This window comes from Crotalus tigris, unplaced genomic scaffold (assembly GCF_016545835.1).
Source record: "Crotalus tigris isolate CLP2741 ecotype Arizona unplaced genomic scaffold, ASM1654583v1 scf7180000017698.756297, whole genome shotgun sequence".
Lineage (NCBI taxonomy): Eukaryota > Metazoa > Chordata > Lepidosauria > Squamata > Viperidae > Crotalus > Crotalus tigris.
In genome coordinates this window covers 236,828-263,960 of record NW_024096575.1, presented here as the reverse complement: position 1 = coordinate 263,960, position 27,133 = coordinate 236,828, and the positions used below count along the sequence as shown (strand labels likewise).

General features: G+C 43.1%; 1 protein-coding gene across 2 annotated transcripts in view; it reads right to left on the bottom strand.

The window, feature by feature from the left end:
- The window catches only part of PGR (progesterone receptor), a 91,174-nt gene extending 66,452 nt beyond the window's left edge, over window positions 1-24,722 (bottom strand). The window contains exons 1-2 of one of the 2 annotated variants that reach the window (XM_039338378.1): window positions 23,104-24,722; window positions 15,733-15,884 (exon numbers count right to left, since the gene is read on the bottom strand). In XM_039338378.1, coding sequence (XP_039194312.1) covers window positions 15,733-15,884; window positions 23,104-24,560 — 1,609 coding nt within the window. In that variant the 5' untranslated portion in view covers window positions 24,561-24,722. The remainder of the gene's footprint in view (window positions 1-15,732; window positions 15,885-23,103) is intronic. The other variant, XM_039338377.1, reaches the window with a different exon arrangement.
- Window positions 24,723-27,133: the final 2,411 nt, after the last annotated feature.

Here is a 27,133-nt window from a genome sequence, read left to right as displayed (position 1 = left end):
CATCACGTTTCCAAGTTTACAGTGTATGGACCACACTCGCCAAGTCTGTGCCAGCCAGGTGGTGAGTCCCCCAGGGGTCTCCCTGCCCTCCAAACTGGCGACTTATGCTGATGTGTTCAATGAGACTGAGGCGGATCAATTGCCCCTGCACAGGCCATATGACTGCCCCATCAACTTAGTTCCTGATGCGCCTCTCCCAGTGGAGCATTTTTATTCCATGTCAAACCCTGAGTTGCCACATTGCAGGACTTTCTGGACAAAAATTTGGCTTGGGGTTTTATTCAGCCCTCGTCTTCGCCAGTGTCTGCACCAGTGCTCTTTGTAAAAAAGAAATCTAGAGAATTGAGGTTTTTCTGTGACTATCAAAAATTAAACGCCATTACGGTACATAATTGATACCCGCTGCCCTTCATCTCCAAACTTCTGAAACAGCTCCGGGAGGCAAAAATCTTCACGAAATTGTTAGGATTCAGTCGGGTGATGAGTGGAAGACAGCATCTGGCACCAGTATGGGCACTTCAAGTATACAATGATGCCATTTGAGCTGACCAATGCCCCTGCAGTTTTTCAACGCTTCATGAACAACATATTCCAGGATCTGTTAGATCAGTTTGTTGTGATCTATTTGGATGACATTCTGATCTACTCCCCTTTGCGGGAAATGCACCACCAGCATCTCCGTCAGGCTCTGAGATCATCGTTTGTATACCAAACTGGAGAAATGCCAATTCTATCAAATGACCATTGATTTTCTAGATCATCGCATTTCTCCTGAGGGCATTGCCATGGAGCCAAGCAAGATCGAGTCTCTACATAGTTGGCAAACCCAATGTCGCATTAAAGATGTCCAGCGACTTCTTGGGTTTGCCAACTACTATAGTACCTTCATCCCCAGTTTTGCTTCCATGACTGTGCCACTCACTCAGCTCCTGCAGAAAAAGACCCAGTTTCATTGGAACCCTGGAGCAACAGGCTTTTCAGGCTTTAAAGGAAGCCTTCATGAAGGAACCCATCTTGAAACATCCTGATCCACAATGGCCATTTGTCGTGGAAGCGGATGCCTCCGACATTGCCATTGGAGCAGTGTTACTCCAGGTTAATGTGCCCGGTGGTGCCCTCTTCCCTTGCACGTACTACTCGCAGAAACTGAACATACCTGCAGGATAATGTTATGATTCCTTGCCAGCCAGTGGATCTGGCAGCTGAGTCAGAGGACTCATATGAGGAGGAGGGGCCTGGAGTGATGTTAGAGTCAGAGGAAGGCTCTGTGAAGCTCCAAGACTTACAGTTGGATGAGGAACCTGGCCCCTCTATTCTGGCTCAGGCTGAGACACAGCTGTGCTGGGAGCCTGAGTTGGACAATGATGAAGAAGAGCTGGGACAAATCCAGGATGCACGAAAGCATAGGCAAGAGAAGCAAGTAGGACAGAGAAATGCAATGGGGTAGCTCCAAAGGCAAAGGAGAAGGCATTAGGAAGCCACGCCTTGGCTGAATTATAAAGGAAAGTTGTGGGAGGTGCTGGTTGCTGAAGGATCGAGTTTCTGTGGACTGTATTTGTTTGCCTTGAACATTGACTCAGGTCTGTGAGAATAAAAGGGGTTGGTTTTCTTGCGGTTTCTGCCTGTTTCTTGGAAGAGGGGTTTCTCCTTGTGAGCATAACAAGGACTGGCATAGGCTGGGACAGAACAGATGGTGTTTCACATAAGCCTTGACTAACTTATTTCAAGCTGTTCTAAACTAAATTTATCTGAGTGCTTTGGTTGGTTTTCAACAATGTATTTATTTGAATACTTGGTTTTCAAATGTTTTAATTAGAGTAGAAACATCATTGTCACCATTTGAATGTTTTAGTATGAACTTGTGTATGACTATTTTGATAAATTTTATGACACTGTCCTAGATTATGTAAACCATCTTACAAGATGCATACAAATACAGACATGCAAACATAGAGATAGAAAGCCAGTCTGGTCTGGTTAATGCAGAGGTCCCCAACCTTTTGGGCACCAGGGACCGGTTCTGTGGAGAGAGGTTTTTTCGTGAACCGGAGGCTGCATGGTTTTGTGAGCTGCCTGCATCCTGTGGATGGGACTTTGCTTGTTGTACGGATCAGTTGCTATCATGCTGCAGCCCAGTAGCAGTCCACAGACCGGGGATTGGGCACCTCACAAGTTAAGGCATTGGGCTAGAAATCAAGAAATGTTGAGGTCTAGTGAAATGATGAAAGCCAACTGGTTGACTTTGGGCCAGTCATTCTCTCTCAGTCCAAAGGACCCTACTGGGTCATTGTGGCTGTGTGGAAAATAAGGAGTATAAAGCATATTTGTCACATACTTGTCAAATAATAAAGGCTAAATAAAAAAATACAAGTACATCCTTTCACACTAAGAGCAGGTTATAATTACATCCATTCTAAAGCAGGATCTGTTCTACACTAACATGGCATCTTGTAGCTTTAAAAAGACAAGCTGATTGGATACAGTTCATTCTTTCACCTGCTGGGATACCTGTTGTCACAACTGTCTGCTTCATTTTAAGTGTCCTGCATAGTAACCATCAATGTCATTTGATCCCTGGTGGCTCAGTGGTTAAAATGTAGTATGGCAGGCTAACTCTACCCACAGCCTGGAGTTTGATCCTGATGGGGCTTGACTCAGCCTTCCATCTGTCTGAGGGTGGTCAAATGAAGACCCAGATTGTTGAGGGTTGACATTGTAAATCTCTCAGAAAGTGTTGTAAAGCACTATGGAGCAGTATATAAGTCTAAGTGCTTTTGCAATTGATATTTGATAGCATGAGCTTGAGGTTCAAGCACTAGAGCAGTGGTTCTCAACCTGTGGGTCGGGACCCCATTTGGGGTCGAATGACCATTTCACGGGGGTCACCAAACCATGCTGTCCGCCATTTTTTCCCTTTTCCCTAGCTGTCCTACTCCCTCTTATTGGTGGCCACACCCACTTGGGGGTCACCACAACATGGGAACTGTATTATGGGGTCACGGCATTAGAAAGGTTGAGAATCACTGCACTAGAGAGAGAAGCTATGTTAATTTTTTTAAAAAACCTTGATGTCACACCTCTCCATGCCCAGTAATAAATCTTACAAACTGCTTCTCATGATGATCTAGTCAGTAACATAGTGAGCCTTCAAACCAGTGGTGCCAGCTTGTCACACTAATCTGACGGAGATAATGTGTGCCAACTTTGATCTGGAAAAATTGTTTAGGTAATACCCAGAAGAGTTTTGCTGCAAGCCAGAAAGGATAAGGCTGTGGCTAAGAGGCTCAGTGCTCTGACTCAGGACACACTGGATTCCTGAGGCGTATACATTCATTTCAAAGAAAATGTAGTCATGAAAACAGACCCATAAAGAGTCAGCAAAAAAAAACAAAAACACAGGATGTCATTTTAACATGGAAAGACTTAAAACTAGAAGTTCTTGCAAGGTGCCTCCAACATTCCTGAGAGGCATCTGTTGCATAAAGAGAAATGGGATAAAATTCCTCCAAGTTCTACAGGTAAAACTAAAGTTAAGTTGAAAGGGTGCCAAGTTCCGTGATTCACAAATCACAATAAGCTGTCCTGAGTTTGCTTAGGTTTTGGTTTCTTATGTTCTATAAACCTACACACTGTGGTTTGAGACAATAGCTTATAATTTATTTTGTTGAGCAAACTCAATCTGTTACAGTTGATTTAGTAACTAACACTAAGGTGTTTTTCTGTGGTCACTATGTTTTTTTTTCTCTTTTCATCTGGCTTTTTAAAAATATAGAATAGAATACACAGTAACAGAGTTGGAAGGGACATTGGAGGTCTTCTAATCCAACCCCCCTGACTGATACCTTATATCAGGGATCCCCATCCCCCGGTCTGTGGACCGGCACCAGTCAGGGGCATGCCAGAAACCAGGCCGCGCAAACAAGCAAAGCCCCATCCATGGGAGGCAGGCAGCACGCGAAACCACGCCCCTTCCAATCCATAGAAAAACCTGTCTCCACAGAACCAGTCCCTGGTGCCCAAAAGGTTGGGGGTCACTGCCTTATACCATTCCAGAGAAGTGGCTGTTTAATCTCTTTTTAAAAAATCCCAAATGTTGGAGGCAAGCCATTCCACTGATTAATTATTCTCACTGTCAGAAAACTTCTCCTTAGTTCTAGGTTGGATCTCTCCTCAATAAGATTCCATCCATTACTTTTTGTACTTTTATATATTATACTTATGATTGGTTTTTTATGTTTATATGATTTAACTTTTTAACTTCTTTTCTGCCACTGTAAGATTCCACAGGTTCTACAATTGGGAAGGCATATTAACTAATGAAATATATAAACTAACTGTCAACGCTGCTAACATCGGATGTTTTTGCTTTGACAATAGATGGAGATGTAGCCATTTTCTTCTTTTTGATTTTAGAGTTAGATGATGCTGGAGGGGAGGGATGTGCATGAGAGTTCAGCTAGACATAATAATACTGAACATTGCGTGAGAATCAAGGTTGTTGAAATAAGAAATTATAAGAATTGGCGGGCTGGAGAGCTGGAGTGAAAGCCTGTGCTTTAAACTAATTAGGGAAAGTGATTTATGACTATAAATTGGAGGAGGGAATTGTGCTTTGATACTATGTGCTCAGGGGAGGGGAATTCAGTTTTTGGCTTCGATTATGTTAGTGCTGATGTTATGCTTCTCAAATAAATATTCTTTAAGGCAGTGGTGGCAAACCTATGGCACGGGTGCCAGAGGCAGCACTTGGAGTCTTCTCTGTGGGCACACATGCTGTTGCCCCAGCCTTGCCTCCACCTATGACACCCTCCTCACCTTGCTTCCACCTGTGACACCCTCCTCACCCTCCTGGAGAAGGGTTGCCCCCGAGCGTGGTCCATGCGGAGCAGTCTAGTCAAGGATATAACAGCCAGGCAGCGTAGACAAGATTCTACCCTTATGCTCCATTGTGCACAGTTGATCTGCAGCGGGCCCTGGAGGCGGTGAGTGGCCCTGTGGGGAGGTGGGGTGGGGACGGGGCAGGGGTGGGGCAGGGGGTGGAGTGGGAGTGGGGCTAGTTTTGGGGCACTCGGTCTCTAAAAGGTTCACCATCACTGCTTTAAGGTAAACAATGCTTCGAAGTTCTTTGAAGAGTTTCATCTCTCGGAACCATGACATTAACCATAATCAGACAAACATAGAAACCAGAGTGATCAAGGGATCCTTCCCCCCCACCCCAATGTTCTCAGACTAAAAGTACAAATGTGAGCTTCCATCAAGTAATTTTAGAATATATTTAATTCCAATTTCAGGTCATTTAGTTTAATATTATATGATTAAAGTACTTTTCCCCCAGAGATGCAGTCAGACAAAGCTTTGTATTAATTTTAAAAAAATCCTACTGTTATCCATAAGGGGCTGTATCTGAACATGACTTGGAAGCTAGACTTCATGCAGAATGCAGAGTCACAGAGCTAATAGGCCTGAGTTATTGCATTAATATAATATCCATTTAGTTTCTATCCTGGTGGCCAGCAGACTTCCAAATTCCAATCAAAGTTCTCACTTTCACCTATAAAGTTCTATAAGGCTTGACCCCAAGAAGCCTTAAAGACCATATAATTCACATTGTGTGTATGCAATGAGGAGATATAAAATAGTTGCAAGGTCAGTGTGAGCTTTACCTATTAGCCTTCCATAAGGAAATTATGTTTGAATGCTTTTCCAAAAGGCAACTAGATTTTCTTGAGTTTTTCCTTGAAAAATTGAAGAACTTTTTGGATGAGAAGCAAAACATTTTCAAGGAAAAACCCAAGAAAGTCCAGCTGCCTTTTGGAAAAGTACGTTTGGGACAACCATGACCCGGATGAATGAGAATCTTCATAAACACACTTCATTTTCAGATAGTTTTCTAGAGGATGAATTGTAATGCACTGCTGGCATGTGTAGAGACTGACAAAACAAACTCTTATGTACAAAAATGGCAACAAAATCCAAGCATTCAGATCCATGTCAGACAAATAACAAAGACAGACCAGCTCCTCCTACTGTACAAGCAATATTGTTCAAAGGATCTCAGAGGACTTTAGTCAAGTAACAGAATAAAAGTGTTGGAAGAGACCTTGGAGGTCTTCCAATTCAATCCCCCGCTCAAGCAGGAAATCCTATACCATTTCAAACAAATGGTTGTCCACCCTCTTCTTTAAAACTTCCAGTGTTGGAGCATCTGTTCCACTAGTTTATTGTTCTCACTGTCAGAAAATTTCTCCTAATTTCTAGGTTGCTTCTCTCCTTGATTAGTTTCCATCCATTGATTCTTGTCCTGTCTTCAGGTGCTTTGCAGAATAGGTTGACCCCGTTCTTTGTGGCAGCCAATTAGATATTGGAACACTGCTATCATGTGATCCCTAGTTCTTCTTTTCATTAAATTAGATATACCCATATCCTGCAACTTTTCTTCATATGCTTTAGCCTCCAGTCCCCTAATCATCTTCGTTGCTCTTCTTTGCACTCTTTCTAGAGTCTCAACATCTTTTTTATATCATGGTGATATAAAAACTGGATGCAATATTCCAAGTGTGGTATATCATCTCTTCCCTAGTCTCTCTCCCCATTTGCTTTTCTTTCTTTAGATTTCTCTGTTGGCTTTCTCACTGACCTAGTGTGCTGATCAATACCGTAACTGAGTCCATCCTGTTTGCTTCTGGCCATCCTCTTCTCTTTCCTTCCACCTTTTCTAGGATGACAACCAACTTCAGAGATAAGATCTGTCATATAAACCCTTTTACGAGAGTTGATCCTGCTACAGTTTGGAGGACATGAGGGCAAACCTTGTTACTGTAAGATCATGCAGATGCTATTGTTCCTCCACGTTGGTTCATGGGAATTCCTGGTTATAGGGAGAAAAGGAAGTTGTCCACCAACACTGGCTGACATTTGTACTCTTTGACATTGTAAATATTTCACTTTAAGCCTATGTTCTTTTCTTGTCTGGAATGTTTTGGCTTGTATGTGTTGGCATATACAAGCTAATACCCAGTAAATTATTTCAAGGGTTAATATGATATAAATCTGATTATATAGCAATATGTTTGCCCTATCCTGGTCCAGTAACTCACTCAGTTTTTAATTAATTCCAACTCATTGTGGCATAAATATTTGTGACAACCAGAGGCCTACAAATCCATTTAGGATGCCTAATTCTGTTTGCTTGCTTAAACAGCCATTGTCTACCTGATACTTGCCAAAGGCACTGCAGCTACAGTTCTCAAAGTTCCCAGTCAATAGCATGCAAAAAAACTGAATGAGAGTTTAGTTCAGAATAAGAAAATTGCAGACCTTATGTAAATAAGTGCAATATCATTATTTAAGTTACTTCATTAAAAGTTTTTTTCCTCAATGCAAATCAAATATAAAGCTTGTTTGTATTTGAATAGCAGCTTCAAAGATTTGGCATGAGAGTTATCAATTCTTAGTGTCCAACTCCTGGAAACCAAAATGGAAGAGTTTGGAAAAAACTAAACAGGATCAGATGTGGTTAGTACTCAGATGGAGATGGAATATCACCAGGAAACCTTAGAACTAGAAACTCAAAAAAGCAAGGTAAAAAAAAAATGCAATCAGAAGTAATCAGCAGAAAGCTACTTCAACAATATTGTATAGACATTGTCATTATTTCACCAATTTATTAACCTGGACTTCATTTTGTATACAGAGACACTTTAAATTTTCATTCTTGGTTACCAATAAGCCTTACACACCACAGTAATCTTAAAATAGGAGATACAGTAAGTTGATATTGAGACAAATGAGATACTATTAAGTCACGAGTACTTTGCTTCAGTAGTAGAAGGCAGCAATGAGACAGATGGACCAGTTAACACAGATAATAAACTTGTTTGTCCAGCATTCGGGAAAGAATCTGCCAGAACCACTAGGTCTTGGATTATCATGATCCAAGATTCATCAGTGGTTCTGCTCCATCAGCAGCTGTTCTATACCAAGCACTGGTGTCTCTGTTGAATAAATGGTCTAGGAAGCTGGGAATCACAAAGAAGTGGGGATTAGCCTATTCTCCAAATCACCTGAAGGCAGGACAAGAAGCAATGGAAGGAAACTAATCAAGGAGAGAAGCAACCTAGAACTAAGAAGAAATTTCCTGACAGTGAGAACAATTAACCAGTGGAACAACTTGCCTCCAGAAGTTGTGAGTGCTCCAGCACTGGAGGTTTTTAAGAACAGATTGATCAGCCATTTGTTTGAAATGGTATATGGTCTCCTGCCTGAGCAGGGGGTTGGACTAGATGACCTCCAAGATTCCTTCCAACTCTGTTCTTCTGTTAAGAATTTGTTAATGATAAGGAAGTATTCGGCACTAAAGTGCTATATTTATCTCCTTGGATCTATCAGATTCATGAAAGAAAGACAAGGTGTAGTCCAAGGAGTATCTATTAAAACAGTGAAACCAAAGTTAAATTAGTGCATAGTGATATTATTTAGCTTCACCATCTTCCAATTTGAGAAGACAAATAATCTCCCTATCATCATCTCCTCTGTAGCAATGTGTTAATCTCATTTATTTGTTCGTTCATTCAGATTACTGGCACTCTTGTCCATTTCCACTACTTTATACTTTTCATCTCACCCTCTTACCCTAACAATTGTGTTTTGACTCAAGAATTAACAGCAGGATTGATAGAGCATGTTTCTTTGGGAAAGGCACGATTTATCCATTATTGCATGACATTTATTAAAACCAAAATACTAATGTTAAATAAATTGAATACTTGCAATTAAGGCAATCCTACCTGCCTTTTATTTATACAGCACAAAAATGACACCGGGGAAAGCTGTTTAAAAGTAATGTACAATTAATGCTGCTGTAGCCCACAGTTAATTGGGCCACAAATCAAAAGCTGGCCTTGAGGAACAAAGGCAAAAAGTTCAACTTTCACTATCAATCAGGTCCAGTCAAAAGATGCACAGAACACAGTATGTGTATACTATCAATATCAAAATAATGGGAGTGATCGCAAGGCATGCTAAAATCAGTTTTTGCCCAACTAGTTTCTTTGAGATGTGTCGGAAAAAAAAATCTTCAAAAATTCACAATCAGCTTGACCAATGGATAAAATTCTGGGAGTTGCTAGAGAGCCCCAGTTTGGCCAAGAGTGTGCTAAATCATGACCTGCACAAGAAATAAGTCAGAGCCACTTGAAACATCCAATCACTCATCCAAATAATGAAAGAATAATGAACCCTTCACCCCTGCACTTTTAATTAACTGTATTTTATCATGTCAATCTGTCAGAACCCAGTTATTGGGAGGGGGTGATTTCTTTATTCTATGTTCCTATAGGTTCTGCCATACTCCTGGGAGAAAGCTATGGGTGCTACAATGTATCTACTCTGCTTTGCTATGGCTGCTACAATGTATCCTCTCCGCTTTCCTCTCTCTGCCTGCTCTTTGATATGTTTCCCTTGCTGCCAACCTGGGGTGAGAATGGAATGTGCCAGTCATCTGCCTTATCTTTAGCTGCGGAAGGAGAGGCGCAAAGACCTAACAGCTTAAAAACCTTGGGAATGGCGTCTTATCAACCCCGTTCCCACAGCATGTTTACACGTGGAGATTGGCTCATTTGAATTGACCGGATGGATTATTGGGGTGGGATTTGCCAGTTACTCCTTTAACCTATTGATTCGCGTGGGAAACTCTCAGATCCTGCCTTCTATGCCTACTGTCAACTTCTCCTAATAAAAGTTTCTCTTGGAATGAAGCTGTTCCAGGAGTTCTGCGTTCTTGAGAAGAGGGATTGAGGCAGGTCCCAACACAGTGGTGGCGAACCTATGGCACAGGTGCCAGAGGCAGCAACCAGAGCCCTCTCTGTGGGCACGCGTGCCGTTGCCCCAGTCCTAGGCCTTCAGCTGGGTTTTATAAAACTTTTTCACTTTAGGCTTCCACCACTGTGTACAAAAAAAAGGTTCAATCAATCAGTCAATTTCAACTTCTCACGGGAAAAAAAAGATCTTGCAAAGTGGGAATTGATTGATTGAACTTTTTAGTCCCGCCCAGTCTGCTCTGACCACCACAGCAACACCCACCCAATGGGCCACACCCACCCAATGGGCCACACCCACCCAGCACCCGATGATGCATAAGTGGTTTTGGGTTGCAGTTTGGGCATTCGGTCTCTAAAAGGTTCGCCATCACTGTCCTAACACAACCGATGCAATCAACTAGAGTTATCTTGATGAAATTTTATTGAAAACAACACAATTTTGTGGCTTTCAAAACTGGTAAGCATAGTTTTTTGGTTTAAAAATAACACAGCAATTCTGCAGTTAATTAAAGTATTTGTTTATTATCCCACCTTTATTGTTTTTTACAAGTAACTCAAGGTGGCAAACAAAACGCCTAATATACCTTCCTCCTCCTATTTTCTCTACAACAGCAACACTGAGGTTAGTTGGGCTAGAAGAGAGTGAAATTCTCCTAACTCCATCTATTGATCACCACTGTTGATGGGGAAGAGGAAAACTAAGTCCGAACTCATTTCAAACATATCAAGTAAGACAAGCACTCAGTAATATTATGATATGATTACTTCCATCGGGACAACAGAAAATTTTGTGGCATCTTAAAAAAAGGACTACAACATGTGCATTTATGAGCTAAAATTTGAAAGTACTTAAAAGCACAGAAGCATATTTACTTAGAAGGACTCATTGTTCAGATAATCCTTGACGTATGAACACAACTGAGCCCAAAATTTCTAAAGCCAGGCAAAACAGTTGTTAAGTGAATTTTGCTCCATATTATGATCTTTCTTGCCACAGATAAGCGAAAACCCTGCAGGTATTAGTAACATGATTGTTAAGTGAATCTGGCTTCCCCATGGCTTGTAAGGAGGTCGCAAAAGCTGATCACATGATCCTGGGATACTGCAAACCATCATAAATGAACCAGTTACCAAGCATCCAAATTTTGGTCATGTGACCTGGAGATGCTGCAACAGTCATAAAAGTGAAAAAAGGTCATAAGTCACTTTTTTCAGGGCCGTTGTAATTTTGAGCGGTCACTAAATGGACTGTTGTAAGTCAAGGACTACCTCTATTCAAGAAAGCAATATCCCACACAAACAAAGCCCCCAGCATTGCAAGTTCAACTTTTTGTTCAGACTGCTTCTCTTTAGCATCAGACAGCAACCCGTGCGTTTTTAAGATGCTCTTGTAAATAAAGGACATTTTCATTTGCAAATCAGATCCACAGTTTTCATCACAATCCTTCTGAAGTAAGGAGGGTTTTTTCCACAACACTCCTACGGTAAGCTGTGTTGATTCCCACTGAAATGACTGGAATGCACAATGTAACCCTGGCCATACAAATCTGTTTAGGTAGAAGTTCTAACAATCTGACTGAGCCACACAGGAAGAATGCTTGCTTCTGTTCCATGTTTAGGAAAACCCAAATTATGCAAAATAATAAATTATCCAAATCTTACAGTAGTTTGAGGAGCACAGTTCTTGTAAATTTTAAACTGATAGCTGGGGAAGGAATATACTTTTTTAGAAGGGGTTCAAATAGCCTTGAGCAAAATCTTCCATTATGTCTAAAACAGATGAAACTGTGCTATGGACAATGGAACAAATGGGATTACTCGGTTTTTCCTTGCAGCGAGATCTTTCATATCATTTTCTGCACAGCTCTTGTTAGTGAATGAACCTTTGACCTTCTGCCTGCTAAATATGTGCCATTACCGCAGTCCAGACCAATTCTTTTCACAGTCATCTGTGGAAGGAAGATATGCCAACCAGCTGCTGAATGGATATTTGGACACGTTGGAAAACTGCACTCAACTGCATGTCAAATAACATTTACAAGTGGGCAAAGCCAGTTTTTCTGAAGCAAGAATTTTTTCCCCTACATTTTCAGACAGTATATTCATGCATTAAGGCAGACATTGTCTTAAAAGAAACGTTTCTTCTGTGTATTACAAAAAGAAAGATAAATCTTTTCTAAAGCGTTTTTTAAAAATAATTATATAATTAATTAAATAATTAAGCACAGCCTCTCCCACAGAGTACATGTTTAGTCTCTCCTAAAGTTCATTTTTATAATTAAATAATTAAGCACTGCCTCTCCCATGAAGTACATGTTTAGTCTCTCAAGTTATTTTTATAAATAAATAATTAAGCATTGCCTCTTCAATATACTAGATGTTAATTGCAAATGTTCTCTTTAATCAAAGATACTGCCCTTGAATGCAGCCTAAAGCAGGGCTTTTCAATCTTTTCACCCATTGTACCACTTTTAGGATATGGCAATATCCGAGTACCATCTAGCAAGGTGTCAAAAACGTGAAGACCGCCCCCTCCAAAAAAGGAAAAAGTGATGAAGTACAGGTAGCCCTCGACTTACAACAGTTTGCTTAATGACTGTTCGAAGTTACAATGGCACTGAAAAAAGTGCCCCCCAAGCCACAGCCGAACAAGACATCTGCCTGCCCACCCAGTGGTGCTCTTCCTCCTGTCCGAGGTTTTCATTGTTGTGAGCATTTCTGTTGAGGATTGGCAGCAGGGGTGGGGTGGGGGGTGTTTGGCTTTTATTCCCCCTGTCTGAAGGGTGGTTGCAGCAGGTTTTGGTCACTTCACATGACTCTGGGACACTGTGGCCATCATAAATATGAATCAGTTGCCAAGCATCTGAGTGTAAATCACAAGACCTTGGAGATGCTGCAATATTCCAGCTGATCGGCGCTTCTTCTGGGCTCAGCAGAAGCGCCAGGATCAGCACTGAGCTCCAGCTGGAGCCTGGCACTGATCCTGGCACTTCTACTGAGCCCTGACAGCCCCAAAGTGCTGATCCTGGCGCTTCCGCTGAGCCCTGACAGCCCTGCAGCTCCAGCCATCTCTCGCTCAGACTTGTGCAGTGCTGCCACTGGTTCAGCTCATTCCCCTCCCCCGCTACCACTTTTCTAGGATGGTCGTGTACCACCTGCCAGGTGCCAATGTACCACAGATGGTACCCGTACCACTGGTTGAAAATCCCTGGCCTAAAGAGATTCTTTGAAGTTTTGAGTGGAAGCAACAAAGAAATCCTATTCTTAACCTTGCTATATACAGTATAATAGCAATGGCACTTAGACTTATATGATGCTTCACAGTGTTTTACAGCCTCTCTAAGCAATTTTACAGAGTCAGCCTATGGCCCCCAACAGTCTGGGTTCTCATTTTACCTACCTTAGAAGGATGGAAGGCTGAGTCAACCTTGAGCTGGTTAGGATTGAACTCCTGGCAGTTGGCAGAATAGCTGAAGTGCTATTGGCATTGATTTGATTGATTGTCTGATTGATTGATTATTCAACATCAAGTTGGTATCAACTCTTAGTGATTGCATAGATAGCTTGGTTGTTTTCTTGTAGACATTGCATACCCAAACTAAGCAACAACATCAGTGCACTGACTATGTTGGGTATTGAAACGTGTGCAAGAAAACAACCAAGCTCAGAGAGCACCAAGGATCCCTCATGTCAACAGTGAGGTACAAATATTCTCCTTTATCAATAGTTTTATTTCTTGATGATCTGCCCCTGACTTGGTCTTTCAGGTCTTCCAAAAGTCCATCCCTTGCCAGTTCAATTCAAGTCCATCCAATTTGCTGCTGATTGTCCAATTCTTCTCTTTTCTTCCACTCTTCCACTATTAGAGCCATCTCCAGGGACCTCACATATTATATCCAAAATAAGATAATTTGAGTCCGGTTATTTGTGCCTCAAGTGAGAACTCTTGATTGATTTTTTGCATGATCCATTTGTTTATTTTCTTGATTATCCATGATATTACCAGGAATCTTCCCCAATACCAAAGTTCAAAAGCATCAATATTCTTTGCTTCCAGAGAGTGTCATAAGGAATACCATTGCTTGCTTACCTTTAAGTAAATATCTTTAAGTACAGACATATAATAGCATCTAAACATTTTTTTCATAGCCATCATGACTGTTGTACCAAATGCTAGTTATGGCATATTTCCTTATTCTTTTATTGCTGATAGCTGATCCTAAAAAGTAGAAGGTATCTACCACTTTCATATTTCATTGTCAGTTCCATAACTGGCTATTGAGCCTGTTGTCATTAGTTTGGTCTTCTTTATATTTAATTTTAATCCTATTTATTTGCTTCTTGATTTTATAACTAGTTTACAGATGCTTTGCATTTTCAGCTATTAAATAGAATAGAATAGAATAGGTTTATTTACACAATGCAAATTATTGATGCTTCTTCCTCCAATTTTAAAACCATGTTCATCTTCTTCCGATCCAGCTTTCCTTAATATATATTCATCATACAGGTTGTATAAATAAGGGGAGACTATACAACCTTGTCTCATTCCTTCGCCAACCTGGAGCCAGTCTCTTCCATCATGTTCTGTTTCTGCTCTGGCTTCTTGATTTATTTTTAGATTTTACATGAGGACAATGAAATAACTTAAGATTCCCAAGCATATTCCCATGTAGAATGTGATTCTAAGTACATTCCACAGTTTGGCATAATTATAATACAATCAAAGGCATTTCTATAATCAACAAAGCACACAGTGACTTCTTTCTATTATTCTTTGGCTTTTTCAATTATTCAATTGAGAATTATGTCTCATGTTCCTTGGCATTTTCTAAACCAAACTTGAATGTCTATTGTCTGGGTCTGAATCTATGTTGGATGAGCCTAAATCTTATTTCGCTAGTGTATGAAACAAAGAATACTATATGGTAGTTGACACATTCTGTTAACTCTCCTTTTTGGATATTAGAATATTGATCTTTTGGCTATTGTGTTGTTCTCCAAATTTACAGGAATAGCTAAGCTAGAATCTTTACTCATTCTTCTGTTGCTGGCCATATTTCAGTGAGCCTTCAGTAAATTAGACTGCTGATTTAATTTCATCTTCTAATAGTAGAGATTCTTGAAAGTAGGAAAGATCTTCTAAAGTATCTGGGATGTTGACATCTCTACTGTACAGTATTTCAGTGTACTTCTTCCATCTCTGATATTTTTGAACCAGCTGTTTGTCTATTGACTTCCTTTAGGTTGAGGTTGGAATCTTCTCCTAATTTCAGAGATCTTTTGGAACACTTCCTTTTGTTCCATATCTGTTTCCATCTTCAAAGTCTTCACAAATGTTGTTGTAATACTTCTACTTGTATCTTCTAACAACTCTCTGAAATACTTCATTAAGTTCCTTTCTGAGACTTTTAGCCTTCTTGGCTTTAACTTCTCTACTTGATCATTTCCATGATAGGTTCTGCCATCCATTTCTTCTATTTCTTCATCTTAGGAAATCTGCTTTCACATTCATCCTTAATGACTTCTTTGGCTTCTGGTTCTCTAGCAATGAGATTCGGGACTTCAAATCCATTTCTGATGTTCTGCTTGAACATGATGGGTATATGCCCAAGGTCACATTATAGAAACAACCTCCTCCTCCTCCCCCTCCCTCTCCCTCTTCATCCACATCAGCAATTTGTCATCCGTCCTACAATCAGCACCTATGTCTGTGATGCTGTATCTGAGATCCTTTACTTCCTTTTAGAAATACACACCCACCAAGACACATACATACATATATATCCAGACATACATACTATCTCTTCCTGAAATGCTGTTGGCATAATACATTACCACCAACAAGAGCAGCAACCAATATCAGTTTAAAATTAACACAACCAGAAGAAAAAAAAAGCCATTGTAAGAGTACCTTCCATTGCTCTTTTGAAGAAGACTTTGCAGCTTCCACAAGTGAGGACACCATAGTGGCACCCAGAAGCTTCATCACCACAGATAAGGCAGATCTTCTGGGGCAAAGGTTCAAACCCATACTGAGGGCTCTGACCTGCTTCAGCATCAGACCTAAACCAAATAGGTAAAAATAAGAAACTGAAAGTTAAGGGGGAAGCAGCAGCAAATCTTATTCTACAAAGGATCCTCAAATCCTGCGGGGTTTAGAAAAACCAGAATATATTCTGTGCTTGATAAATAAGAGAGATTTTTTTCCAAAGAGTTATGAATACAAGTCAACCCTCTTAGATTGCTGGACAGGTTTAATAGCTCTTGTGTAGTGGCCTGTCTCTTGTAAATGCTCACCTGCTTCCATCTGTGACACCTAAGGGGTGGGAGATCCGGTTATAGGCGAATTAAAACCTTGCCTCCCCTAAAGGATGTACATTTTTAAGTAAAGAAATAAATGACAGAATAAACACTACTAGAACTGTCTGAACATTTTTGTAAGGGCACGCTCCAAGAATTCAGTTCAAAGTTTTCCCACTTGCATTTCATGAAAACATCACCTTTTATTAATAAGGGGACTGTTGTATACTTCTTTCGCGTGTGAATGATGAAGACACATAGCGATGCTGAACAAACACTTTATTCTCCTTCTACAACAACCAAACAAAGCAAAAGGCACACAGGCCTTTTTATATGGCCAGAAGCCCGGACAGTGTCAACCAATAGGAGCAGAGCATTTTTGCACCTTGCGCATGCGCTCAAGGCCGGCGCCACTCTGTCTGGTCCCGGGCAGCTTTTGGAATGCCCGGGACCAATGCAACGTCCCGAGCCTGCTTTTGCAGGCTCAGGGCACAACAGGGACCCTACAACAAAACTCAGAAGAAGCACATCCTCCTCTCATGGAAGGAAGTCTCCAGCTCAGGGGTTCCAAAGAGGAAGTCAAGAGCAAAATGACTCAGTTGAGCAGCAACAGAATATTCCATCCCTACAGGTTTACTCAGTCTTCTCTCCCAGTTCCTGGGCTCATTGTCAATAAACAGGCCTGAAAAAAGCAGCTTAGGCTTCAGATTCTCCCTCAGAACCATCTCTTTGCAAACTCCAATGTCCAACTTCAATAGGCAATTTTTTTTTAAAAAAAAACTCATTCGAATATTCTACCTGCTAGCATCGTAGAGCAATATTCCTTTAAAATAAAAAGATGGAAATGTGCAAAATACATTTTAAAACCTAACATAAGATCCAGCTGGAGGAAGAAAACTGAGAGTGAAGTGGAGCTGAGCTCACAGTAAGTTATGACTGGCTAATCTGCAGCAACTTCTGGAGTGTTAATTATTTCTCAGTCACCTCTTCAGCACTAGGAAATAAATCACTTCTTTTCATTGCTGGCAGGAATAGCAGAGGAAGAGAGAATTATTGGATAAGAGGAAGGTCCCTATTTGGAAAAAAAGGCAATCAAATTGGATCATTCAGAGGCTAAACAAAAACTAAGCAGAGCCAGTCCTGGTTAGTTCTTGGATGGGAGACATCAGATAATTTAAAGATTGAAGGTGAGGTCAAAAATCTTCTCAGAAGAAATGCAAACCACTTCCACGTTATTGCCATCAAAATTGCATGGACAAACCCATGAGGAGCTCAAACACAGCTCAAGGGAGTTTTTAGCTTTATTGGTTTTAGTCATTTCCAGTTTAACTTTGCACCCAGCATATTTCCATTCAATCTCCAATATCCAGATCAGGATAAGTTCACAGCCCACTCAGTTCAGCTGGTATAAAAATGCCACTTGGTGTTCCTTTATCAATCATCAAAAGAGTGTATTAGCAAAAGTAGAAAAGGCAGGGGAAAGTAAAGAAAAAAAGTCATGAACAACAAACAAGAATTTATAGCTCATCCATTCATTTATCCATCTATTGGTCTAGACTGAAATACATATAACTTTCCAGTACCATTGGAAACAATACTGTGGGTAATTAACATGGACAATTCCAGGAAGTGTCCTTTGGTTTTCCACCTTTTAATCCTTTCAAGTACATAACAGCAGCAGAATCAGCATGCAAAGCAGGACACCAGGTGATCCCTCCTCCAAAGTGCACCATTAAATTAAAAAATGGGTGGATGAGTGGGAGGGAATGATATAGCTCAAGGGTCTTCAAACTTGGCTCTTTTATGACTTGTGAACTTCAACTCTCAGAATTCCTCAGCCAGCGTGCCTGGCTGAGGAATTCTGGGAGTTTGAAGTCCATATGTCAAAAAAGGACCAAGTTTGAAGACTCCTGATGTAGCCAATACTTGATAGCAAAAAAAAGACAAAAACAAAAAAACCCTGCTTAGAAAGGAATGAGGAGCCTTACTGAGAGAAAAGTGATTTAGAAGGATTAAAATTTAAGAATATAGGTACAACCATTCAAAGTTACAACAGCACTAAAAAAAAAAGGTGATTTGCAATCGGTCCTCATACCTCACAGTATCCCCATGGTCTACAATCATAATTTGGCTGCTTGGCAACCAGCCTGTATTTATGAATGATTGCAGAATCCTTGGGTCATGTGATCATCACTTGTGACCTTCCCAGCCTTCTGACAAACAAAATCAATGGTTAGATTCACTTAACAACCCACACAATTCACTTAATAACTGCAGTGATTTGTTTAATATTTTTTGGTATGGTAAAAATGGTCATAAAACCAGGTGTGACTCACTTAGCATTTGCCTTGCTTAATAACAGAAATTCTGATCTCAATTGTGGTCATAAATCCAGGGCTACCTACATGGTCCTCGAACAAGCACAGCAGACAGCCTTTAGTTGTCTCCACCCAACCAACAAAGTGGAGTTTCTATGCTGAGAACAAGCAAAGATCTACCTTGTTTTCACTTATCTCCCCACCCCCCACCCCAAAGATACACATACTGTATAAGGAGGAATATCAAGCATTATGTACCTCTGTATTATGTACTGTATTTACTCTTAAGGATATCTTAATTAAAATAAAGCTGGGATGAAATATTTGCAATTTTTCAAAAGCACTTCACCCATGAAAAGACTTCTGCTGGTTTAATTTTTAATTCTCTAGATTTTTTTTTTTTTTTTTTTTTGGTCTATTTTCCTGGTCTGCCTGTTACCAGGCTTCAAATCTTAAAAAGCCCAATGGAAGAAATTCTTTCCTGGTGTCTTTCCTGTGATGGATGCAGAGAAAGTCAGAGAAGCTGTAACCATTTGGGAGACAATTGCATAAGGAAAAACAGGAGTTTCATCCATATCGCTTGGCCAATGTGTAAGGACCTTCACTGCCATTCCATTCTCCTTTGAAAGATTTTACAAAAGCAAATTCAAATGTATCCAGTTTAACAAGAATAGTGCAGGGAGACTGCAAGATGAGCATAACTGCTCAAACAGAAACACCATGTACTGAGGTTGCCTTGGTTCAAACCTTGGTTTATCATACTATCAAAAGTTCTTTGCAGTCTGGAAATGCACAAAATGCTGTGGCTCCCTTAGAAACATACTGTAATTACACACAAGCCTGTGACGTATTTTCTAATCGTCAACTGTACACGGGAACAGCACTATGATTCTCCCTTCCAAGTATTCCAGCAGAAAAGTAAAATTTAAAGAAAATTGGAGATAGATCTCACATCCTCTTAAAAACTATTTTTTTCCTCCCCCAAAAATGGTACAAATAAGTACAACTCCAATAAGTAGTAGTAGTAGTAGTAGTAGTAGTAGTAGTAAATCCATCCCTTCTTTAATAGCCTACCATGGTTATGTACTTTTCTCTTAAGTGATAAAAGATACTAGGTACTTTTTTTATTGGAAGAAGTTTATTTGGAAACATTTAAAATCCATAGTTCTGAACAATCTTAAATTCATTTCTGAATTATATTCTAGTCTTCTAACATATGGGTGTGAAAATAATGTTTTTCTTGAAACTACATGAATGTATGTTTCAAAAATGAAGATTTTAGAGTATCATTTATGAGTTATCAGAGGAAATTTATCCATGATGGCTGGGCCTTTCATGATATTTTCCTAACCAAAGCTGCTGCATGAATTATCAACCCCCACCCACCATCAAATCTCATCTTGATGGCTTTGTTTTATGCGAAACAAAAAACGCCACATGATTCCACATCTCAAATGTTTCCATCAACACCTCCAGTAGCTGGAGTAAGTTTCACCTCTGAATTGCTGTCACACCAGATAGATCTAGTAAATTTATGTCACTTACTTCCAAAGCAGAAATTTCAGTTTCCTATCAGCATGGCTAGTTCTGTGCATCTATCAGATTTTAACTAGGAGAAAGACCTACTTAAAAATCTGGTGCATAGTTATCAGTCTTTAACAGAGGTTACAGTTGCTTATACTGTGTATTGTAAAGAATGATCACCCATAAACAGAGAGTGTCATAAAAACTCTGCAAACTGTCAGGGAACTACATTTATTTTTAAGTATGGTTTAAGAGAAACAGCTTGTATTTCTTTTGTAAGACACAGTTATCTGTATGCCAGCTGTTCATATTTTTTCAGCGTTGTTAGTATTATAGAAGCTTGACTGATAATAAGTTAAAAACAAATTTTGACACTTAACATCAATGAATATGTGATTTCTTAATAGAAAATTTGTAAGAAAGAATGGAATAGGGAAAAGGATTTGCACATTTATCCTTTAGTACAGGGATCTTCATACTTGGCCCTTTTATGACTTGTGGACCTCAGCTCCCAGAATTCCTCAGCCAGGCAGCTGAGGAATTCTGGGAGCTGAAGTCCACAAGTCATAAAAGGGCCAAGTTTGAAGACCTCCGCTTTAGTATATATCAAAACTGCCCTTTTTGCAGGATGACATCTGGTTCTCTCTTGCCTATTTTATTCTCACAACAACCTTTTTAATTATATTACATTTTAATTTGTGATCACAGAGCAAAGGACTATGTGAAAAATAGAAAAAGTCCATGCGAATTTAATTTATCCCAATGCTAGTCCAAAAGTCAAATTATAATGGCTATCAATTCAATATTTTAAACTCTGCTGTTGAACAAAACTTTCAACAAGTATCAATAAGCAAGACCAAAAGTTTTTTTTAAAAAAAGAGGAAATCAGATAACAAACAGCTGTAACTGACATTCCCATGCTGAAAATGGAAATGGTTTTACAGAATACCGAGTTGTCATGACCATGAATTATAGCCATTAGCCAAAGCGCATTTAATCATTAACAACCACAGCCTACTTTTGTTCATTTAAAAACAAGTCCTACAATGGAGCCATAGCCTTAAGCAACTAAAATGAACAACCAGATAACCATTATTATTCATAAGACACCTCTTGAAGTCTTATCCCAGACTTCTTAACATAGAATAACAGAGTTGGAAGGGACCTTGGAGGTCATCTAGTCCAACCTCCTGCTCAGGAGACCCTATACCAGTTCCAGACAAGTGGCTGTCCAGTCTCTTCTTGCAAGCCTCCAGTGTTGGAGCACCCACAATTTCTGAAAGCAAATCATTCCACTAGTTCTGGGGTCTTCAAACTTGGCCTTTTTATGACTTGTGGACTTCAACTCCCAGAATTCCTCAGCCAGGCATGCTGGCTGAGGAATTCTGGGAGTTGAAGTCCACAAGTCATAAAACGGCCAAGTCTGAAGACCCCGGAACTAGTTAATTGTTCTCACTATTAGAAAGTTTCTCTTTAGTTCTAGGTTGCTTCTCTCCTTGATTAGTTTCCATCCATTGGTTCTTGTCCTGCCTTCTGGTGCTTTGGAAAATAATATGACCCCCCTCATCTTTGTGGCAGCCCCCTTCTTCAATCTGAAGCTCTCTGGATAAGCTAGGATTAAATATTTAAAAATTCAGAGAAATGGAAAAAGGCCACTTGGAATATACTTGTGGTAAAACCAAAGGGCTTGTTATGATCCATACTTTAATAATGGTTCATAGTTGTCAACTACTGTAGTCCTGCTCCACTGAGTAGCTTTAATATTTTACCAACCTTCCCCTACCTGGTATCTTTCAAGGGGTGCCAGATGACAACTTCTCTAACTTCCCAGAACAAGGAAGATGGGACTTGTAGTCCAACAATAATGGAAAGCCATGTCAGGAACATTAATTGGGAGATAAGACATTCTAGTAAAATTACAACAGTCTAACAGGAGAATGCACTATGGACACAGCAGATGGCAGCATTCAGCAGATCCTATCTGATTTTCTAGGGAACTAGAGCAGTAGTTAAGATGTTGAGCTAGAAACCACGTGATCCTGAGTTCTAGTCCCACCTTAGGCATGAAAGCCAGCTGAGAGACTTTAGGCCAGTCACTCTCTCTCAGCCCAACCCACCTCACAAGGTTGTTGTCATGGGGAATATAGGAAGAAATACTAGGTATGTTTGTCCTCTTGAGTTACTTATAAACCTGAAGCTGGGATGCAAATCTAATAAACAGAATAAATAAATGAACTAAGCATGGTCAGATCTTGTTAGTCTAAGCACAGGACATCACTAGGAAAGGATGAAGGCTGGACTGGGCAGTGGATAAACCTCTAGAAGGCAATGTAATTTTTGCCAAGGACACCCTGTGGATATGCCCACCAAAAGTCAAGCTGACCGTGATGAAAAACTAGCCACTATTTTTTTTTAAAAAAAGCTATTTTAAAACTATTCTGATGTTGAAATGTCACAATGTGTGTGCGCACAGACATGCAGGGGTGAAAGTGCTGGACTCATTTTCTTAGCTTTGTTTACAGATTTGCCAGATTTTTTTAAACACATTCCACATCTGTTATTTCTGATTAATAATGGTGATATGTACCCTTAAGTCATTTTCAGCTCTTAGTGACTATATCAATAGATCCATATTCTTTCTAGACTGACTTAGCCACTAGACTTTGAAAGCGACAAGGGGCAGGGGAGTGAACAGATCCAGACCCAAGATTAGCTTGCTTTCTGAAGTTGTGGGTGCTTCAATACTGGAGGCTTTTAAGAAGGGAACTGGACAACCATTTGTCCAAAATGGTATAGGGTCTCCAGTTTGAGCAGGGGGATGGACTAGAAGATCTCCAAGGTCCCTTCCAACTGTTATTCTGTTAATTATAGGCACAGGGGAGCCTCGTTATTACCTTTCCCACATACTGGTAACACATCAAAATAAAAGCAACTTCCACCAGGCTCTTTAATGTGCCTCCTGGGGCCGGTGGCTTCCAAAGGGCAGAACGACCCCCTCTAAATATTATTTGTTTATGGTTCGCCACAACTTGACAGGTGCCGGCCATGCTGACAGGCCACTTTTGGAAAAGCAGGGCCCTGCAATACTACAATTCAAGGAAGCCTCTTTGAGCCAGGGTGGGTGAAGGACCCCCGCTTACCTTAGGTAGCCCAAGTAAGGCGAATAGAACGGCTGCTGGCCCTGAAAGGCGAGCGGCTGGTACAGGGCTTGAGGCGGGGCGCCCGAGGTAGAGGGCAAAGACAGAGCCTCCCTCTGCGCTATGGAGCTGGCGGAGGCTTTGTAAGGCGCTAGTCCGTAAGAGCCCGGGAGGGCGCCGCCAGTCGCCGCCGCCACCTCCGCCTTGTAGAGAACGCACTCCAGGGTCGACGAGGGGGGCGCAGCGGCGGCTTCCTGGCCGCTCGTGCTACTCTTCGGCAGCGAAGCGGCGCCGATCGGCGGAGCGTAGTCCGGGCAGGGCGCCGTGGCGGCCGGCAAGGTGCCCAAGTGCGCCCCGCCGTCGCTCCTGTTTTTGGCCACGGCCGCCGCCAGGCTCTCCTCTTTGATCTTGAAGCTGGGCTGAAAGTCCCCGCCGGAGCCCAGGAAGTAAAGCGGCGGCGGCGGCGGCGGCGGGGCCTGCGGCGGGTGCCCGTCTCGGGGCGGGTAGACGAAGTTAGCGAAATCCTGGAGGGTGCCGGGGGCGGGCGAGGAAGCGGCGCTTGGGTGCCCGCAGAAGGGGCTCCAGTCCTGGGACTCCTCCACGTCCAGCAGCTGCCGCGTCCGGGCGGCTAAGTAGGCCGGGTTGAGAGGCAGGATGGGCACGTTGAAGAAGTCGGAGCAGCTGGAGGGGGCGGCCAGGGGGGAGCGTCCCGCGGTTGAAGTCGGCGGGAGCTTGCAAGAGGGGGAAGAGGAGGAGGAGGCGGCCGCTACCGCGCGGCTAGCCCCAGGGACCAGCTCTCCCTCGGCCGAGCTCGGAGGCTGCTGCGCTCCCTTCGGCAGCGTCGAGGCTGTGGGGGCTGGCAGCCTGCCCCTCGGGCTCTTAAAAGGAGCTCCCTCCGCATCCTTAGCCGCCTTCCAAAGGGAAGGAGAGGCGGTGGCCGTGGGAGAAAGAGGCGGAGGCGGCAGGGAAGCGGCGTCTGCGGGCGCGCCCTCTTCTTTGCCGTCGAGGGAGCGCCTGCTGGGGAGCCCAGCGGTCAACTCGGGGATCTCCGAGCCGAAGAAAGACGACCACGCCGCCGAGGGGCTGTCCGAGTGACTGGAGTCCGAGGTCAGAAAGGTATCCAGGACCCGGTCCAGGGCGTCTTTGCCCGACGGCAACCCGGAACTGTCCTGGACCAAGGAGGAGGCAGGTAGCTGTCCGTGCTCCTTGAGACACGCGTTTTCTTCCTCTTCCTGGTCTTCTTTCTCCTCCTCCTCTTCCTCCTCCTCCTCCTCTTCCTCGTCTTCGCTGCTTCTGGCATACAGAAGCCCGTCCAGGGTCAGATCGATCGCCTCGACCCTCTCCCTTCCAGCAAAAGGATCCCGATCGGATGGGTGAGAAGGTACTAGGAGGACTGACCCATCCTGGGTGGAAGAGGTGGAGGCAGCAGAGGGTTCCCTGGTCACTCCCTTGGTTTTCATCTTCCCTGGCACACCCCGAAAGTTTCGCGAAGGTGGCGGACCGCACACCTGAGCAGCGAGCCGCGGACCTAAAGTTCGACGGGACGGGCGCTGCGCAGCCTCTGCACCACTTCGAAATCCTTCGGTTCGTCACATCCTCAGAACCAACGGGGCTCTCTCTCTCTCTCTCTCTCTCTCTCTCTCTCTCTCTCTCTCTCTCTCTCTCTCTCTCTGTGTGTGTGTGTGTGTGTGTGTGTGTGTGTCTGCGCGCGTGCTGGGCAGGCGGGCAGCCTCGTTGCTCGGCTGTTCCACTTGGATCGTGTTTCACGTGGAAGAAAGTTGCGGGACTAGAAAGGCTTCAAGCGTGTTTGGCTCGCCACCGCCACTCCATGCTGGGCTGGCGCTGTCCGCTCCCAGAGTCAGCCCGTCTCGGGTGCAGTGAGTCCCGCAGACAACTCGGAAGGAGGCTTCGGGGCCGGCACCTGTTCTGCTTCCCCAGGGGAAAAAAAAAAAAGCCACCTGCGCGGCAACCCAGCGCCCAACTCGACGGCGTTGGCTTATGTCGCAAACTTTCTCTTAAGGCGTTGAGCTTCGCCCGTCCCTCCGGCAGCGGCCGCTCTTCTTGCTGGAAACGGAGGAGGCGCTTCCTTCAGTCCCAGGCGGCTCCCTCAGTCGCCCCGAGCTCGGCGCCCTGTGCTGGAGAGCGCCTGACTGAATGATAAAGGCGAGAAGAGTAAGGCAGTGGGAAAGTCCAGCCAACCTGCCTGCCTGCATCCGGAACCCACGCTCTGTGCTGCCCCCTGGCGGCCAACGTCTGCTCCCGGCAGAACTTGGGAAACGCAGCTGCGGAGGGCGTCCGTCGGCTCTGCCTATTTTCTCTGATTCCTCCGCCGCCTCTAATCACTAGCCACGTCTCCCGTTCTTTGCATCTTCTTTTTTTTTTTCCAGATTTGGGAGGGGGGAGGAAGAGGGACACAGGCTGCAACTTTAGCAAAGTCAGAAAAAGCGAAGAGGTGGATAATTCAAAGGTGCAAATCTGTAGGTAGCGAAGGGGCGGGTATCCTGTGGGCGAGGCTGTTGCTCTGGCTTGTTCTGAGATGGAGGGATAGTGACCCATCGCTACCAGCAGATAGATTAAGCAATCGGGCAGATTGGGCGGGGGGGGGTTAATCCCCTTGGGGACTGCTTCTTTCCCCACTGCTTCTTTCTTTCCCCCAGGCACAGTGCTGAGAAAGGCCAGGAGGATCTACAGCAGTTCATCAAACTTGCTCACACCTGACTTGCCACAGTTACTTTTTTTTTTCAGATGTGTCCCCATAATAGAGCTGCCTTCTTATCTCCACTTTTAAACCTAAAGCAGTAGGCAGTCCTTGTGACCACGACTGAGCCCAAAACTTCTGGTATTAAGTGAGACGTTTGTTAAGGGAGCTTTTCTCCATTTTACGACCTTTCTTGCCATCCTGGCTAAGTGAATCACTGCAGGTGTCAAGTTAGTAACACGGTTGTTAAGTGAATCTGGCTTCCCCATTGCCTTGGCTTGTCAGAAGGTTGCAAAGGTGATCATGTGACCCCCGGGGCACTGCAATGGTCATAAATGTGAGTCAGTTGTCTAGCACCTGAATTTTGATCACGTGACCCTGGGGACGCTGCAATGGTCATAAGTGCAAAAGAGGGTCATAAGTCACTTTTTCCAGTGCCGTTGTAACTTTGAACAATTACTGAACAAACTGTTGTAAGTCAGGGACTACCTGTATTTCTCAAAGTCCTGGCTACTTTAAGAGGTGTGGGCTTCAACTCTCAGAAACCGTGCTGCTAGAGCAGGGGTGTCAAACTCAATTTCACTGAGGGCCGCATCAACATTGCAGTTGCCCTTGGGGGGGCAGGTGGGTGTGGCCAGGGTGGGTGCGGCCTACTGGGTGGGCGTGGAGGGAATGGGTGTGGCCTACTGGGTGGGCATGGCCAGCTCTACATCGTTCGCGTCGAGGGTGCCTGTGGGGGCCTGGGCAGGAGTGGGACAGATCTGAGGGTCTCTGGCAGAAGGGGGTGGAACCGGGGCAAGTGCCAAGGCATGGTGCATTTCTTCATTCCTCACAAAGGGTGACACTTCCCCAGCATGCATCCAGGGGGTGGGGCCAACACAGCAGGGGCTGGTTCCTCGCTGCTTCCAGACAGCCTTGTGGAGCTAAGACTGAATGTGTTTCAGCATAGATGGCCAACACAAAATTGTACATTGGCTCCCGGCTGTCCTGGGCCAGGGCCAGGGCCAAGGCAGCGGGGGTCGTTCCCTCACTGTTTCCAGGATGGCTTCGTGGGCCACATGAAACCACTTCACGGGCTGCACCCGGCCCCTGGGCCTTGTGTTTGACATGTCTGTGCTAGAGCTTATTGTGGTATTTTCCATGGACAGCCTCAAGGTGTACAAAAACTCCTGGCAGGTGCTTGAGAAGGGGCAAATAGAGGCAGGACAGTCACCACCACAACCCAGCAGCAAATTTCATGCCAGGGTAGTTATCCGCAGACAGGAATAAAGGTGAAGAGCACCTCAGCTCAGCCAAAGAAGATAACTTTACTAACTGGCGTGCTGTTAAAGGCTG